We start from the raw sequence: 17039 nt of genomic DNA, 5'->3' as shown, positions 1-17039 counted from the left end.
TGCTGACTGGAAGCCAATAAATCTCATGAGCTGAATGACCGACGTAGTTCCTGTCTTTGAAAGACAGGGTCCGAACTAGGAAAGTTATGATAGAGATTGGCGGTATGGCTGGCAGAATATTTTAGGGACCAAGAACCGGTCATGGTTGCTGACTGAAGCCCAGGACGCAGCCTTAGCTTCGCAAACTACCAGACCTACATCTTCTCTATCGGATGCGTGCCCATCCACAAATTTTCCAAAGCCCGCTTCTCATTCCATGAAGACCTCAATAGCAAGTGAACAAATGGGGAACACGACCATGTTGTTGACATTTGTCCTGCAAAGAGCTCGCAGCGTTTTATCGCCCACCACTCGCATGTTGCATTTCAATTCCTTGCGTCTTCTCCAACGTGCTCAATGCAATCGGAAATTTCATATGACATACCTGCCCACTCCATCGGCCTTCCCCCTGTGAGCATAGTCCTGCGCCATAACTGGTAAGTGTAAGGTCCCAACTCATGTAGGACCCTGTAGCGTGTCCACATATAATCCTCAATCCTGTCCCGGGCAAACAAGTAGAAACCTATGCCGTTCACCACATGATGTGTGCTATTTTCTGGGCCGCGTATCATAGACCCACCTGGCATGATACTATTATCCCGATAATATTCTGATTGAGAACCCAAACCTCGCTGTACAAGTGGAAGTCCGGCCAAGGACCGTGGCGGAGTTGTAGCAATGTGGCCGCCACCCGGGTTTTTAGACAAAACACTGAGAGCGCAAAGCTTTGGCATATCGTAAAGAACGTGATCGATGAAGCCAGAGACCCATGCCCATTCGACCGGGTATGCTGTGAATACCAGATGTCGAACATGTGCCAAGGCTCCCCCCAGTTGCGCCTTCATCAACGCAGCTTTTGATGGTCGCAGTTCTCGATGAATCGTAATGGTGAGCTGCTTGAAGATATCGGAAGCGAGGTACTCCTCGTGGAGGATTGGATGCACTAGCAGGACGTTGAGAATGGGTGCTCTGTAGATCTTCGCGTGCACGCCACCCGCATTGGGGACTTCTTCCAGAATCAGATCATGGCTGAGATAAGTATAGATCTCGTCTCGCAGTTCACGTGGGAGCGCGAGAAGGTGGGCTCTGGGGGTTGCATCGCCTTCCATACTTTCGGGGCAGTGTGGTGATAAGGCCTGATCGATGGGAGGGACCCGCGTGTGCTTGCATACGCAGTTTTCGAGGCAGAATCGATGTCGCTGACGCAGGAAATTCAATTTATTTTATTGCAGCGGTAGTTGGTACATGGTAGGCGTGTGTAAGTACCTAGGTATGTCCGGGCTTATTGTTGGGAAATGGAGGTGGATACTTCCCCACTTCGTCTGTACGTGCACGCGTTAAGTTAACATCCCGAGGTCCGTTATTAACGCTCGTGTTGTTGTGCTCCAACAGCCACTACTCCCTTCATCCAATTATCTGTCTAACAATCATGGCGCCACATCTTCTCACCATCCCACGCGAGATCCGCGACGAAATCTACAGCTACCTATACGAAAAAGTAGATGTACAAGTCAGCATGTGGTGTTCCCGGGACACATCCGATTCCAGCGTCTCGATCGGCGACATATGTTACGACGCCACTCTTGAGAATACATTAATTCTCAATATACTTCTGACCAATTCACAAATGCACGATGAGTATCTTGAGGCAGCATGCTTTAAGAACCCGCGGATGGAATTTTACATGCACGTGTACGGAAGCGAGGCGGGTGATGTCTTGGACACGACGCTTCTCGAGGGGGATTATATGGACTACATGAAGAAAGCCCTCGGAAAGGCACACGAAATAACCATGATTTGCGAGTTTGGATCCCGTTTCCCGGAGTTCCTTTGGCCCTCTGTTCTTGGAGTCACCACCGCCTTTCAGCCATACATGTCAAATGTCTCGACCATGCGAATACTTGCAGGCAGGGCAGATTACTTCAACCTTGAAGATGAATTAGACGAAGCCTTACAGGGAGTGAAGGAGCACGACAGGACTCTAGCTTCGGCTACGAGCTATATGTTCCTTCTTCCGCCACCGGCCAAACTTATCGGGTTACCCCTCCGCCAGTGCGCACAAGGATATTCATATCGAGCCTCGATCTATCCCGGTCCTGGTCGGCAAATATTTGATGTAGACGTACCTGGAGCCTGGGTTTTTGCGAGGGAAACAATCAACATACCCTGGGCTGAACTATCGGATATCAAGGATTGCTGCTCATGGAGATCACTCCCGGAAGATGAATTCATTATCGCTTTAGGAGTAGATGAAAAGGCAGCCAGGATTCTGGAGAAGGGAATCATCTGGGCAGAAAAACGTGGGGATGATGTGTATGCGTGGGGCATCCGAGAATAGAATGCGGGCAGCGAGTCAAACATGTAAAAGTGTTGAGAATATCTGAGTTCAATCCAGGGTAGAAGGTGCTTGGGAGTCACATGATATGCTGGTGTGGCAGGCACTGCCCGGTGGGCAATAGCACCCACCACAACAGAGTGAGACTGCGACACTCAACACTCAACACGATAGTCAAGACAATACGTTGCAGCCACCCCGTTTTGTCCCTCCTCCCACTCGGTTATCCATAGTAGTCATACTACTAGAGGGACCTTGTTCGAATAAGAAGATACTTTGGAGAAAAACAGGAAGGATCAAAGGGAACAAGACAATAAGGGAATCCTATGGGAAACGCTGTCGTAAAGATGGACAAAGTTATACGGCGGACATATCAGGGCACTTACCGGGCTTGTCCACCGCAAGCAAGCGGGCAAGAACTCACAACATTGTGCTGAGAAGGAATCAAAGACAGGGGGGGGGGCAGGAATATATTAGTTTATAATTGTTGTAGGACTCATTCAATGTTATCGTCTAAAAAGCCAGCGTACTCAAACAATCAACCACACAATACGCAACGTTGAAACTGCCCCATAGAGCTCACGTTCTGATTTCAAGGCGAAGATCCAGTCGCAACTTACAAGATACACATAGATTTCTATATAGAATATGTATTGGAACAAGGTCCCTCTAGTAGTATGACTACTATGGATAACCGAGTGGGAGGAGGGACAAAACGGGGTGGCTGCAACGTATTGTCTTGACTATCGTGTTGAGTGTTGAGTGTCGCAGTCTCACTCTGTTGTGGTGGGTGCTATTGCCCACCGGGCAGTGCCTGCCACACCAGCATATCATGTGACTCCCAAGCACCTTCTACCCTGGACTGAACTCAGATATTCTCAACAATATGGGACATATTGTGTGCGCGATCTTGGCGCGCATACTCAGTATGTGACTTGGCTTGATAGGTGGAGAGTTGATAAATATAGCGTACTGCCATGTCAAAGTCATGCCATTACCCACAACTCCCTGATATGCTTGTATTCTGCAAGAAAAAAAAGTGAGTATGAAGATCTGGGTATATAACATGTTTCATTCCCCACCAACACGCTAAAGGAAAGGGCGCCGCTAAAATAAAAAAGCCCATCATCACTCCTCATCATTATAGTCTCGTCGGCGGCTACGACTCCGACTCCTTGTCCTACTCCGACTTCTCTCCCCCGGACTCCTACTTCTACTCCTCTCCCTACTATCATAGCTCCTCCCCCGGCTCCTACTCCTACTATCATAGCTCCTACTCCTCCTGCTATCATAACTCCGACTCCGACTCCGACTCCCATAACTCGTCCCACTCCCCACACTAACCCTCTCCATCTCCTCATCCAATGCCTCAACCTCATCCCCCAACGGGCTCTCCCTCGGTTCCAACATATCCAGATCCTCCAGATTCGCCCTCGACGGCAACTTCCACAGACTAGTGCCGCAGATGCGTTCCTTGGTCAAGAGATCATCGACGAACTGGTCGATATAGGTGAGTGTAAAGGCATCTTTGAGCCGGCGCTTGATCTTGCGGTAGTCTGTGAGGAGCGGCTCGAGTGTCGTGTAGATTTCTACGGGTTCCCAGGCGAGGCGGATGTAAAAGGCAGCGAGGCAGCGGAGGTATTTGAAGTTTCCAAGTTTGCCTTTTGCGTTTAGGTCGAGCGTTTTCTTTGCGGCGGCGGTCGTGGAGTCGGTGTCTGAGATGTGTCCGTTTTCTGCATCTGCGTTCGCGTCGGTGTCGTGGTCTTTTTGTTCCTCGTCGTCGTCATCGTCACGGAAGTTGAGGTATTCGAGTATTATGTCTTTATCGGGAACGAGCTGTAGCATCTTGAAGGCGAGGCAGAGGAACGGGGTTGGTTTGCCGTTGATGCCGGTTGTGCCACCAATGAACTTGAGTTCTGCGGCGCGGTCGCATAGGGTTGCGGCGTTCAGACCGAAGCATTGCTCTTTCCAGTAGTAGGATTCGGTGATGCGCTCACGTACACCTTTTTCGAAGAGGAGGGCAGGGTTTTGGCCTCTAATGAGCTTGCCTCTGTATCCTCGGTCGTCAAGGAGCGCGCTGGCGTCGGCGCGGTCAAATTCCGGTTTTGACATGTGGTGTAATTCTTCGTCGTGTTGTGCTTGTCGCGACTTAGATTATGTGTTTATCGTAGGATTGCACTTATGGGAGTTGTGAAGGTGAAGGGTGTCTGGTTGCGACATAATTTGAGCAAGGGTGTCTAGCTTCTTATCGATAGTTGCCTGCTCGACAGCACGAACGATGCAGCCCTGTGAACATCCAGACCCGTATGCACATGGAACGTCACACCAGGCCACGGCATACGCAACCCAGCACGAGCTCGTCGTTCTTGGTATTCTTCATTCGCTTCTCCCAATATTCATAGCATATTTTTGATACCCCTTTTGCCATTTAGCCCTTTTCTCTCTTCCAATCTTGTCATGGGTAGATTACTTCTCTCCTCCAGCCAGGTCTCCGTCATTCTGTCTGCAGCAATTGGTATGTCGATCCTCAGTATGACGCGTCCCCGTATCTTCTAACTTTGGTACAGTCTTACTATTCACATTTGCCCTCTTCCTTTCGGGTTGGGTACTGCAACAACGATATGTGCATTCGCTGCAAGCCGCCATAAAACCACGATTACCGAAGCCATTGCCGCCGCCGGTGCCAATAGAACCCCCCACCTTGGATGCAAAATGGGCGCGACCGGTAGGCGGCCGGCCCGAGATTGACGATACATTTGCGCAGTACTTGGCGGGGCAGACAATGGACTGGAGTAGGCTGGGCTATGTGCAGGTGGTGCGCGAGCATGTTGAACTGTGCAGTGCCGTCATGCTGCTGTCCGACTTGCATAAGATGAAGAGCCCGGCCAAGAGGATATTGCTGTTCCCAAAATCATGGCTGGCTACAACAGAAGACAACCACTACAGCCCGGAGATGTCGACTACACGACGACTGCTGCGAAACGCGGCAAGGCGGTATGCTGTAAGACTCATACCTATGGATCCTATAGTAGAAGGCGCAGATGGTAACATGTCAATGACCGACTGATCTATCCGCACTTGCTAACGACATCAGAAACATTGCCTTCTTCCTACTCGCTGGCAACTCTATATTCGCTTGTCGACTATGAGCGCATACTATACCTCCAGGGACCGGGTGTTCTGCTCGATGCATCGGCACTCGATTCGCTCCTTGCGTTTTCAAAGTCGGAGCCAATGGCCGCATACCCAGCTACGCCAGAGCGGACGGACATGTCGACGTCGTTGCTCCTGATTCACCCCTCGCAGCAAAGCTACAACCAGCTCAGAACACTCCGCGCATCGAAGCCCACTTCAGACCTAAACATGTTCCGAAAGACGTTCAGTGTGCCAGATGCTCTCATATCCGAGTGGTCGCTGTCAATGGGCAACGTCGTCTACGAGTCAGAGAAGCTGCGCGATGCTACAGATGGTTTCAACGCGACTGCCTTTGAGAAGGCCACGACGTTTGTGAAGTTATCCGACCCTGAGTTGCCCGGACCAGAGTACGATGTGCCCTTTGCCGAACGCGCCAAGCTACGGCCGAAGAACGAGGAAGCGCAAGAGGCATGGAGCAAGCTGTACGAGAGATTTCGCCAGCAGCGGATGGAAGTATGCGGCCTTGACCTCGAGACGTACCAACCGATAGCGGTATCCGGTGGGGCGGATGAAACGAAAGCGGTGGCTGGCGAGCTATGAAACGACGAAGCTGCCACTCTGTCCCTTGATGAAGCAATGTATAATGTCCTGTTGATATCTAAGTTTGTGTTTATGTAATGAGTCTTCTTGGCGTCTTTGTACCGGTACTTACATGGGTTCACTGGGAGTAATGTGCTTGGCGGTGATTAAAAGGCCGAGACCAGGCTGTTCGGAGTATAGGCAGGTTGGGTATAACATGACGGGCTTGGACTCGGGCTACCTGTTCCTCGAAGCTGAGCCGAGACGGGTACGCATGACGCAACATGGCTTGGTTCACCATGGTTCATGCTCCCGCATATGCGGCGGACAGGAGGGTATTAAAGGAAGAAAATAAATGCAAAGTTGGACAGGCGCTTGGCAAACACGCGGCGGAATGAGCACTGAGCTCTGCAGGCGCTCACACAAGCAAACATGGTGCTGCGGCGCTGAAACATGGTTCTTTGACGGCCGCAGGCGTGATGGCCCGGTGCCACCCACTGCAAGGTAGGTAGCTTCTTCCCCACCAGCCTCACGTCCGCTACCCAACTGAACTAGCAGCGCCAACCTCCCCTCACTAGGCCAGGCTCTTGAAGCTTGCCTGACGACGCCGCAAACACCTGTTGACCAACGTCCATCCTTAGCCCTTGCAGCCCATGTGCGCACATTCATAGTGACACTTGAGCGCCCCAATTGCTGCCGCGCCGCCCCATCGCCCCCAAATCACCCGCGCATTCCTAGCTGCTTGCTGCTACTGCTACTGCTACTGCTACTGCTACTGCTACTGCTACTGCTGCTGCTGCTGAGATCGCCCGAGCTGCGTGCAGGAGGGTCGCCGCCGCATTCCTCCAAAAAGCCCCTCCAATGCCTACCCTGGGCTTCCTCAAGAAGAAGCGGACGAAGGACTCGAACGGCTCCAGAGACCTGGATTCGCCGACTTCGCCCATCAAAGACACAGCCACGCCCATCACGCCCACGACGTCGCGCAAGTCGGGCTCGTTCCATCTTCACAAGACAAAGACCAACGAGTCGCTCACCAACACGACCACCAACACCACGGCCCCGGCTGCGCCTGCCGCCCAATCCAAGCCGGCCGATTCAATGAACCCCGCCTATGCGCAACAGCAGCAGCAATCGCAGCAGCAACACCAACATGGCGCGAGTCCGCAGTCCAATCCGCAGTCCTCGCACAACACGCCCAGCATACAGAATCTAATACACCCCAACAATGCCACCTCGCCCCAGTCACCTGCTAAGAATGGCGTCGTGCAGTTCCAGACGCAGCCGCTCAACCAGGCGCGCGTGACAAAGGGAAAGTACTCGCTCACCGACTTCACCATCCAGCGCACCCTCGGCACTGGCAGCTTTGGCCGAGTTCATCTAGTCCAGTCCAAGCACAATCAGCGCTTCTACGCCGTCAAGGTGCTGAAGAAGGCCCAGGTGGTCAAGATGAAGCAAGTCGAGCACACGAATGATGAACGGCGCATGCTCCAGCAGGTCAAGCATCCGTTCCTCATCACCCTGTGGGGAACCTTTCAAGATTCAAAGAATCTCTACATGGTCATGGACTTTGTAGAAGGAGGCGAGCTCTTCAGTTTGCTGCGAAAGTCCCAGGTGCGTTCCTTCCTTTTTTGTTTTCCCATGCCTGCCGCAGCTAACACCCCTCATAGCGCTTTCCCAACCCCGTCGCAAAGTTCTACGCCGCCGAGGTCACGCTTGCGCTCGACTACCTGCACTCGCACAATATCATCTATCGCGACTTGAAGCCTGAGAACCTGCTTCTAGACCGCCATGGACATCTCAAAATCACCGACTTTGGGTTTGCCAAAGAAGTCCCAGACATTACATGGACCCTCTGTGGTACCCCGGACTACTTGGCGCCTGAGGTCGTAGCCTCAAAGGGCTACAACAAATCCGTAGATTGGTGCGTCTCATCTGCCCAATGACATTGGAGCTATACTAACAACGCCAGGTGGTCACTTGGTATCCTCATCTTCGAAATGTTGTGTGGTTTCACTCCTTTCTGGGACGGTGGCTCGCCCATGAAGATATACGAAAACATTCTAAAGTCGAGAGTCAAGTACCCGCCATACATCCACCCCGACGCGCACGACCTCCTACAAAAGCTCATCACGCCGGACCTTACCAAGCGACTGGGCAATTTGCACGGCGGCAGCAAGGACGTTATGAACCATCCATGGTTTGCCGAAGTAACTTGGGATCGGCTACAAAAGAAGGACATTGATGCACCCTATGTGCCACCCGTGCGAGCCGGTGTTGGTGATGCCAGTCAGTTTGATAAGTATCCGGAAGAGACGGAGGCATACGGTCAGGCAGGGGACGACCCGTGCGTGCAGGCTCCTCCTTATACTGTAGATCACATTCTGACGTGCCCGAATAGCCACGGACACCTGTTTCCCGACTTTTAAGAACCGTAATCGAAAAAAGAGATACGAATATGCCTCTTCTCCTCGTCTACAACTACTTGAACTGGGCCGCGGCAAATCCTGGTCTTTAGTACCCGTCGAAAAGCCCGCGACCATGCAACTTTTCACATTACACCTTGACCTTTCCCCATCAAACCTCGGTGTTTTCTCGGCTTGCGGGCACTTACAGCTACTACTAGTGCTCCGTGTATTTCTCTCTTCTTGGTGTCGTTGTGTGTGTTCTTTTTCTCTCTGTTTTTCCATCTATCCTTATCATGCATACCAGTTCCTTGAAACCTGCTGCCCTCTTGGAAATTGCCATCGCGTACCAGGCAGATAGAAAACGGTCCCAGGGGTGGTTTACTGCATTGTTGTGGAAACGGCAAAGGATTGTACGCGTCATGGGTTGCGGCAGTGTTTGTTTTTGCATGTATGTTCTGAATGAATGACGTGAATGAGCAGTATACGGCTTGGGCCACCAAAGAATCATTGATACAAGTATATCATTACCGTGCCGATACATAGTTCTCTGTTTGTTCTCGTATACCGCGTTTCAACATGTTCACCTTACCAAGTTTACATGGAAACGTGCCCATCGACCGTCTTTGTCACCAATATGCGATCTCTTCGCTGAAGGTTCAAAGCGCAGAACCATCTCATCTCACACGGAAGGAAACTAGATTAGGCAATATCTTCTTACTGTTGAACACTGTACTCAATATAGTGAATTAAAAGCCTAGGGACTACGCTTTCCGCAGCACAGGGTGCTGTAAAGGTAGGTAAGGGTGCAGATGTAGGTGGAGGAAGGGGTGGTGGGTGGTGATAATAGGGGATATGTCTGGGGAGTGGCCTATTCACCCAGAAGTTTGCAGTCATCTATGGAAAATTCAATACTTTCCTATTTGGGTAGTAGAATAGGGTATGTTGAGCGTGTATCTGGATGTAGAGTTGAGACGATAGGTAGGGTGGAGGAGGAGGAGGAGGCTGTTAGGGAATGTCAATTCACTGTAAACACTGCAGTCATCGATGGATACATATGTACTTACCTAGTTAGGTGGTCGAAAGAAGTCATATTTGATAGGTATGCGCACATGTGAGCCTTGGGGGGAGAGAAGGGGTCGTGAGGGAGGCTGTGAGGGCGGATCAATTCACCAAAAACATTGCTAAAATCGATGGAAATAATCAGAGTTGCCTAGTTGGGTAGTCGGAGGGGGGGTATATTAGTTAAGCATTTGCGTAAGACTTGGTGGAGGGTGAGGGTAGGAAGGGAAGGGGGCTGAACGGGAGGAGGGGGTGTGAGGGACAGGAGAGAGGCCAGGAATCGAGGGTCAATTCACCCAAAACATTGCCGAAATCAATGGAACAATCAGAGTTGCCTATTTAGGTAGTATGAGGGTATTGTTCCGAATGGTTGTTTCTGTAGGCCTTGGTTAGGGGATGGTAAGCGGACAGAGAAGGTGGCTGTCCGGGAGGGGACGAAGGCTAGGAATTGAGGGTCAATTCACCAAAAACATTACCGAAATCAACAGAAAACAAAGGGAATTGCCTATTTAGGTAATAGGAAGAGATTTACTATATTATTCTCTAATAAATAACTTCAAATGTGCTGGTAGGGCTTTGCAGAGGAGTAAAAATAGAGCCAAGACATAGATTACGTAAGAATCTTTGAGGGGGGTACATTCACCTAGAAGTTTGCAGTAATCAATGGAAGAGATGTGAATTACCTGATTAGGCAGTAGAGGGAGCAGGTAGTAGATGCATGGATATTCAAGGGGCAGATTTGAGCAAGCCAGACTAATCCGATAGGTAGAAAGAGAAGTAAAGGTAGGTTTACTACTACTATAATAAAGAAGAACCTTCACTCTAAAGCTTATAGAAAATGCACCTGACAAGAAGGGCTATTCACATAAAACGTTACTAGAACCGTATCTAATCACGACGAGATCATCGCCTCAGAACATTGCAAGAATCAATAGGCGATTCTTACCTACTAATTAAGGTGAGAATATAGCAGTAGAATTCAAACTTTCAAGGTACGATCTGTAGAACGAGAATAACAAAGGTAGATATGTGGGTTTAGTATGCTATCCCACACCAACTCCGCAGTAGCCATCCATCTTCTCCGTCAAGACTGCAGCAAGTGCATAACCCAAATTCGGAACAAGCTTCGAGTTCCAGTATGTGCCTAATTTCGGAACAGCGCATTTGCCTCTTCATTATTTCTTCGACTCCTTGATATCCACTTCTTCCCACTCAAGCATCTCCAAAGGATACCTGCACAATCTTTCCGCCACTTCCGGAGACCAGCCATGATGAGTGAAATTCTCGACGTTGAGGCTTTCTTCTAGCGGTAGCGGCAAAGCGTCCAAACATCCTTGTGTTGTCCACTTGTGCTTGGCGGTCACCTCGCGCCCATATACTGACATGCTGACACTCATGAGATCAATTTCACAGTGACCTGCTAATATTTCCCAAGGCAACGGAAAATTCCAATTCATATAGGGTTGGATGCGATAAGCTCTGCAATGCTGCGCAAGAGGAAGATCGGTCAACTTGGGCAACGGAGTGATGAATGGCGGACCTAGTTGCTTCATCTTCTTCAAGTCGATATCTTCATTACCCATAACAGACTCCAGACTATGCGTATACGCAATTTGCGTGCTGATACGCAGGATTTTCATCTCCAGCGCGATATTGCTGAAGGCGTTGACAAGCTCATGGGATGACTTCCAGGACTCTTGATCGCGAACTCGGAAGAACAATGATATGACTTTAGCTTGGCGCAGAAAGGCCTCGATTATAGCATTTTTGGGATTGCATGGATGCATTTGTATCACAGGCCACATTCCGCGATAAGAAATGTTGGGGTATATCGATACGGCAAGGTCCGGCATGTGCTCGGCATATAGCTGGGAATGGGTGAGCAGTACACTCAATTGCGGGCTGTTGTGCAGGTAGATTTTGGCGTGATGAGACCAGAGCGCCAATGAACATAGATCAAAATATGACGGATTATCAGGGGACTCCCCTGCCCATTTGAAGCGCTTCTCGTGGTAAAGGTAACTGAAGATTTGGTCTCGGAGCTCTCGCGGGAGTGTGAGCAAGGTCGGCGGCGGTTCCGTCATGTTTTCCGTAGTTGTAATCTGGCGCACGAAATCGAGTGAAGAGTACATGTAGGGAATGGGCAGAAGTAGAAGGCGTGGTTAAAACCAAAGTCATCACATTATAACAAGGCCCCCAGAGTCATTAAGCAACCATGGTACTCATGTGGAGTTGAACCGTACCATTACACAGAAGCCAACAATAATTTAGAGTTATCGAACACCCTCGGGTCAACCAAATTTATCTATATCGCGACCGTCAGCTGGTGCGCAAACCAGTACGGAGAAGACGTGGTTTTGTAGTAGTGTCTAGCAACAGGCCTGCATCATAGTGGAGTCCTGACGCAATAGGCCATAATTTAGCAGACTTGCGTTTGCACAAGTGCGAGAAAAAGTCACCTGCAGAGCATAGCACTGGTGCATTGAATGACTGTAAGTAATACCAGAATGCACCAGAGTACGTTCAGAATTACGAAATGAGAAAGACAATCTCAAGTGGGTATCAAAAACTTTCATTTTGCAGAACAAAGCAGCCCAAACCACGCAGAGGTATCGTGTGCATCGCAACGCTAAAATAACAGAATCCAAAAGCCTCCTTAGCGGCCACCAATCTGGTTCTTCGGGATAGGTCTGACCCAGATGAAAGCGCAGTTCAGCGCGATTATCATTATACCAATAATCCAGAACACCTGAGAATAGTTCGTCTTGTGGTAACGAAAGATGATGGCGAAGATGATGCCGCCAAAGTTTCCAGTTGCACCGACAATTCCGGAAAGGACACCTTGGGAAAGTTAGTGATTGGCCATCGTGACACATGCAATATGAGGATGCTTACCATTAGCGTGAGGGTGGACGTGTGGCACCAGAGCAAAATTGGCACCGTTGCCAGCCTCGAGGAAGATCGCCATGAGAGCAATAAGTCCAATCATCTCAGGCAAATTGTGAGGGTCCAGCTTGCCAATGATGATGCACATGACACCAGTCATGATTCCAACGAAGTTGATCCAGAGCTTCTTGGCCCACAAGCTGTGGCCAGTGGCTTGGTAAAGAATATCAGCAATGAAGCCACCAAGGGGGCGCGTAATGACGTTTAAAAGACCAAACATGGCAGCCCAACGACCGGACTGTGTCTGTCCGAGATAAGGGAAGTTCTTGAGATAGTAGGCGCCAAGGATAGAGTTGATAGCTAGCTCTCCACCGAATGAGCAGAAGTATCCTGCACAAAGCGCGCCGGTTTGGAGGGAGAACATAACCTTCAAACCTTCCTTAAAGCTAGGCTTGACAACGACTTCGTGTTGAACTTCGTCCATGATCTGCACATCACCATGGGCGGTTTCAACATCTGTATCAGGCTTAGCGGGGGTTTCATACTTCTTTTCGTCGTTGGAAGAGAGAGAGGCGGCAGTCGGGGGCTTGTCATCCAAAGCACCTGTAGTAGGAACGACGGACTGGCCGGTTTGGTTTGGCCGGTCACCGCTAACGACGGTAACACCGCGTTCCGACCACTTTCCGGTGGGTGTATCTTCGGTCAAGAGTAGGAGAGCGAGCGCACACGCGCTGATCATGATGAAGGGAACGATGAAGGACACACGCCATGCGACGTGCGAAGAGAGGCCTTGATTAGACTTCAAAGAGTCATAGATAGCAGGCATGACAAAGCTGAGTATGTTAGCTAGGGGGCAATACACAGATTGTAATTGACTCACTATGTGATACCACCACCAGAGTTGCCCCAGCCACCGACCAAAGCATTGGCCGAGCCAACAACGTTTTTGTCATAAAATCCAGTAGTCCAGACCTGACAGGGCACGAAGGTACCTCCAAGAATGCCGACGAAAAATCGAATGAAATATAGGCCTGTTGCGTTGTGCGCAGTGCCTGCAAGAGCAGTAGGGATGGCACCAGCAAACAACAACGACGCGAAAGTGATGCGAGGGCCAAAGTGATCGCACATGGGCCCTGCAATGAAGCGGACCAATAGTGTGGCGCATAGAGCAACGATGTTGGAGTTTGCGATCTGATCCTGGGAAAGGTGCATGTCCGCCTTGATACTTTTACTCAGCTGTGGAGACGTCAGTTGGGGGAACTCTATATAGTGGCGCTCGAGATGGGTGGCCATACCAGAGGCGGAAACGCGTACCTGTACATCGTCAGCATGCTGCGGGAGGGCTGACCCACTTGTTGACAATAGACTTACCATGACCAAAAGGCAATGAAGAAGCCCAACCAGGAGAAGAGGAACACTCGTCCATATTTGTTGATAGGGTTCAGAACAGGAATGGATCTGGCCTTTTTGTTGTATGGATTGAGCTCTGGTGCCGACCAGAGCATACTGATAGCGAACGGCATGACTAAAGTCCGGATTTTCGTGCTCCAACTGTGCAGCGAGCCCTGGTGAATATTAGACAAATGTGGCCGACTGGTGAGGTTTCACGGACACGATGAGAGGAATTATATCGCTTGCTGACCGCAAGACTGCAGATAGAAGCCAGGACGTTATATAGATTGGAGTACAGACTCCTGAGATGGATACTTCCGCGGTGAAGCACAGTGACGCACGGCGACGGCAACCGCAAGCCTGTGGCGCAAATGGTTCTCCAGGCCAAGGGAAATCACACTGATCTGACCCTGTATGCGGTATTACTGGCGAGTTGTTATCTGCGTTGACGACCCCGGCAGTCTCAACCGCGGACGTTTTGGAGAAAGCGTGGTCGAACCGCGGCAAGCAAGACGTCTCCGATCAGCGCTGAGGCGTCAATTTGCGATCCACATGCCCTCGTAGCGAATGAAATCTCATAGCGGACTGGCTAAAGTGCTACAAGAAAGGCTGAATATTGATTGAGTGTTGATGCAAGAGGTTGCGTTGCTGGGGCTGAAGTTTGACGCGGGATGGTGGGGGACGGCAATGGCGTTCTCTTATCTCTTGGCGCTGACAGACGAGAGACTAGGCTTGCTGCGGTCGAACACAACAAGGGTGCTTATCAGAACATCTGGAGATAATATGAATTGCTGCTTTTCCGCGGTCAGTGTGTGACAGATAGCTGTGTCGCCCGTACTTTTCAACTTTCACAACTGGATGTTTTGGCGCCCCGAAGAATCCCGGCACTTGGCGTTTACAAGACCACGTGTTGCTCAAACAACATTACTATACACTTTCACTTTAGAGCCTCGTCATCAGATGAGAGTTGTAGAGTTGCTTGACTGGTTGTTCGGAAAGGTGACGGGTGCCCGGATGTTGTTGAGATTACCATGTGTCAGTGGAGACCTGATGATAAGCAGCAGCTCATTACGACCGTTTGCACTACCAGGCAGAAGGTATTCCCTCTTCGCATAACTCTGACGCATCCAAAAATTGGCTATAGATCGCGTTTCTCGTTGGGGATCAGTACCTGCCTCGAAACTGACTACTTATGAGACATGTTTGAGCCAATCAACGGCGAGATCACTGGCTTATCTTGCATGACTGCAGGCTTGCTGCGGCCAGACCATGTGCTCGGAGTACGGCTCCTGAAAGGATATGCGCGATGTAAAGACTTATATCGCTGCCACTGCGCCCAGAAGTCTGGGGAAACGTCACCGCGGCTGGTAGGTCTACCTGTACTCGTTCCTTCACACGCCAAGGTTCTTCGACACTTGGTAGATGCTTTTTAGTGAACATGCTGGAGACATGATCGAATACTCGGTTATATCTTGTGAATTGGAACCCAACGTGTGGATCAGATCCGCTGACGTCGCGATATCGGAGCGAGAAGACCGGAAAAAGCGAAAAACAGTCGTTGTCGGCGTTCCACATATTGGATGTGGAGTATCTCCGAGCGATTAGGAAAATATTGTACGTGGGCACCGTCCGTAATAGTAGATGTAGGCCTGTTGAGCCTCACCGCGGAGATCCCAGGAAATCTCCTACCAGACACAATCCTACCAGGGGTCTTCCATACCAGACTTTAGCTACGGAAGTCACTCTTACTATCGTGCATCTGGCTCAAGCGGATTTAGCAGCTGGCATTATATTAACAAATACTTAAAAAAAAAAGGCTCGCAGCTCCGGTGGGCAGATGGATCCAAGTGGGTGTGCAATCCTATACCCGGATATGGCGTATGGGAAAAACTCAACCTCTGACCTTGCCTTGTTGTCGCTCATGTGGAGATCTACGAATTTATTAGAATATTGGTAATGAGTTTCGTTGTATCTGCTGATGGTTCGTGTTCAACGCGACACAACTTACATACCTCAATGCAGCGTCACACAACTGACACCCGTCCAGTACTCCCTCGCCCTGAGCACACCAGCCGCATACACCGCCGCGCCCAAAACAACCAGCACATGCATGACCTGGTGGCTACTACCAACAACATCACAGCGCCCAGGCCACCATCTCTCAGGCACTCTGCTTGCATACAACGTCGCTCCCGAGCCATGCAAAAGCCCCAAGGCAACATAACACCACAAGCTCATCCTCTTGTTCATTGCATCCAAGCCAAAGAGTAGGATTCCGTAGATGATGGGCAAGAAAGAAGAAAGGCCAAGGAAGACATACATTCCGGTACGGAACCTTCTCGACGCCGGGCCGGCAAATGATGGATGTAGGGTAGTGACAGCGCACGCCAGGCCCGCGAATGTACCGATGATGGCGTACGCATTTTGTAATCCAGGTTCGCAGTAGAATCCAAAGTGCGTACTGGACACCGTCGTGCCCCAGAGAGGAATGACAATACCAAGGTAGTCGAACCGACAAGTCCACGTACGCGTGCACTCGCTATGGTCGAGGAATATGTGGTAACTGCATCGCTATTAGCATGCAGTCTTGCGTAGAGCAAAGGATACTCACATGAAGGAAAAGAAAAAACATGTTATGACCGAGAGGAAGTAAATTCCCACAGCCATATCATCCGCATTCATGCTGTAGCGACCATCAAGATGACCTTTACTATTTCTTCTAAGATATAGCAATACTGCTGCGCAGAAGAAGATGGCAACACCCATAACGTGTGACCAGATATTCACCGTCTCGTTGTGCACACGGAACACACTTTTCAGAGAACGCAAGTATGAGTTCGTCGCTCGTCGGTGGCTTGTTAGTATGAACTCGTTGTCTTGCTGCCACGGCACTGTAACGCTTGAATTAGCATGTTTCCTGGTAGTTACAGTCAGGGACCAGTGCGGGTAGTGGGTCAGACTTACACAGCTCGTCCCATCCAAGCAAGGCATTATAGTCAACGACATCGATATCGCCATCTTCATGCTTTACTTTCACTTCCCCATCAATTTCATCAAAGCGCACATGTCGTTGCGTCGTTGCGCCGTACCACTCCGCCTTCGTTGTCAACCACCCTGTCCCCGCCTTGTCTCTAGCGTCTTGGCGTGCGTGTGATGTCATCTTGCCTGGAATTGCAGTAACCACCCTTCTTCTTGTGCACGGTTTCAGG

General features: G+C 50.2%; 8 protein-coding genes across 8 annotated transcripts; 3 read left to right on the top strand and 5 right to left on the bottom strand.

The window, feature by feature from the left end:
* Positions 1-365: 365 nt before the first annotated feature.
* PtrM4_128710 (uncharacterized protein) lies at positions 366-1148 on the bottom strand (the record flags this gene model as incomplete). The annotated part of the gene is made up of 1 exon (XM_066108892.1): positions 366-1148. One exon carries the CDS (start codon positions 1146-1148, stop codon positions 366-368), a length of 783 nt encoding a protein of 260 aa, XP_065960884.1.
* Positions 1149-1468: 320 nt separating this feature from the next.
* PtrM4_128700 (uncharacterized protein) lies at positions 1469-2377 on the top strand (the record flags this gene model as incomplete). Its single annotated transcript, XM_001939903.1, has 1 exon — positions 1469-2377. One exon carries the CDS (start codon positions 1469-1471, stop codon positions 2375-2377), a length of 909 nt encoding a protein of 302 aa, XP_001939938.1.
* Positions 2378-3502: 1125 nt separating this feature from the next.
* PtrM4_128690 (PRP38 multi-domain protein) lies at positions 3503-4486 on the bottom strand (the record flags this gene model as incomplete). Its single annotated transcript, XM_066108891.1, has 3 exons — positions 3503-3533; positions 3783-4113; positions 4168-4486. 3 exons carry the CDS (start codon positions 4484-4486, stop codon positions 3503-3505), a joined length of 681 nt encoding a protein of 226 aa, XP_065960883.1.
* Positions 4487-4831: 345 nt separating this feature from the next.
* Positions 4832-6109, top strand: PtrM4_128680 (uncharacterized protein; the record flags this gene model as incomplete). The annotated part of the gene is made up of 3 exons (XM_001939901.1): positions 4832-4889; positions 4942-5418; positions 5469-6109. 3 exons carry the CDS (start codon positions 4832-4834, stop codon positions 6107-6109), a joined length of 1176 nt encoding a protein of 391 aa, XP_001939936.1.
* Positions 6110-6949: 840 nt separating this feature from the next.
* On the top strand, positions 6950-8514 carry PtrM4_128670 (SPS1, Serine-threonine protein kinase; the record flags this gene model as incomplete). Its single annotated transcript, XM_066108890.1, has 5 exons — positions 6950-7113; positions 7288-7699; positions 7756-8009; positions 8058-8432; positions 8487-8514. 5 exons carry the CDS (start codon positions 6950-6952, stop codon positions 8512-8514), a joined length of 1233 nt encoding a protein of 410 aa, XP_065960882.1.
* Positions 8515-10727: 2213 nt separating this feature from the next.
* Positions 10728-11636, bottom strand: PtrM4_128660 (uncharacterized protein; the record flags this gene model as incomplete). The annotated part of the gene is made up of 1 exon (XM_001939899.1): positions 10728-11636. One exon carries the CDS (start codon positions 11634-11636, stop codon positions 10728-10730), a length of 909 nt encoding a protein of 302 aa, XP_001939934.1.
* A 572-nt stretch (positions 11637-12208) lies between these two features.
* On the bottom strand, positions 12209-13961 carry PtrM4_128650 (NarK, Nitrate-nitrite transporter; the record flags this gene model as incomplete). The annotated part of the gene is made up of 5 exons (XM_001939898.2): positions 12209-12393; positions 12448-13271; positions 13319-13674; positions 13734-13752; positions 13810-13961. The coding sequence occupies 5 exons, from the start codon at positions 13959-13961 to the stop codon at positions 12209-12211; spliced, it is 1536 nt and encodes a 511-aa protein (XP_001939933.1).
* A 1882-nt stretch (positions 13962-15843) lies between these two features.
* Positions 15844-16990, bottom strand: PtrM4_128640 (uncharacterized protein; the record flags this gene model as incomplete). Its single annotated transcript, XM_066108889.1, has 3 exons — positions 15844-16393; positions 16442-16721; positions 16795-16990. 3 exons carry the CDS (start codon positions 16988-16990, stop codon positions 15844-15846), a joined length of 1026 nt encoding a protein of 341 aa, XP_065960881.1.
* Between the last annotated feature and the right edge of the window lie 49 nt (positions 16991-17039).

Source organism: Pyrenophora tritici-repentis, chromosome 7 (assembly GCF_003171515.1).
Source record: "Pyrenophora tritici-repentis strain M4 chromosome 7, whole genome shotgun sequence".
In the NCBI taxonomy this organism is placed as follows: domain Eukaryota; kingdom Fungi; phylum Ascomycota; class Dothideomycetes; order Pleosporales; family Pleosporaceae; genus Pyrenophora; species Pyrenophora tritici-repentis.
The sequence above is the reverse complement of the archived record's forward strand: the minus strand, read 5'-3'. Positions and strand labels throughout refer to the sequence as shown.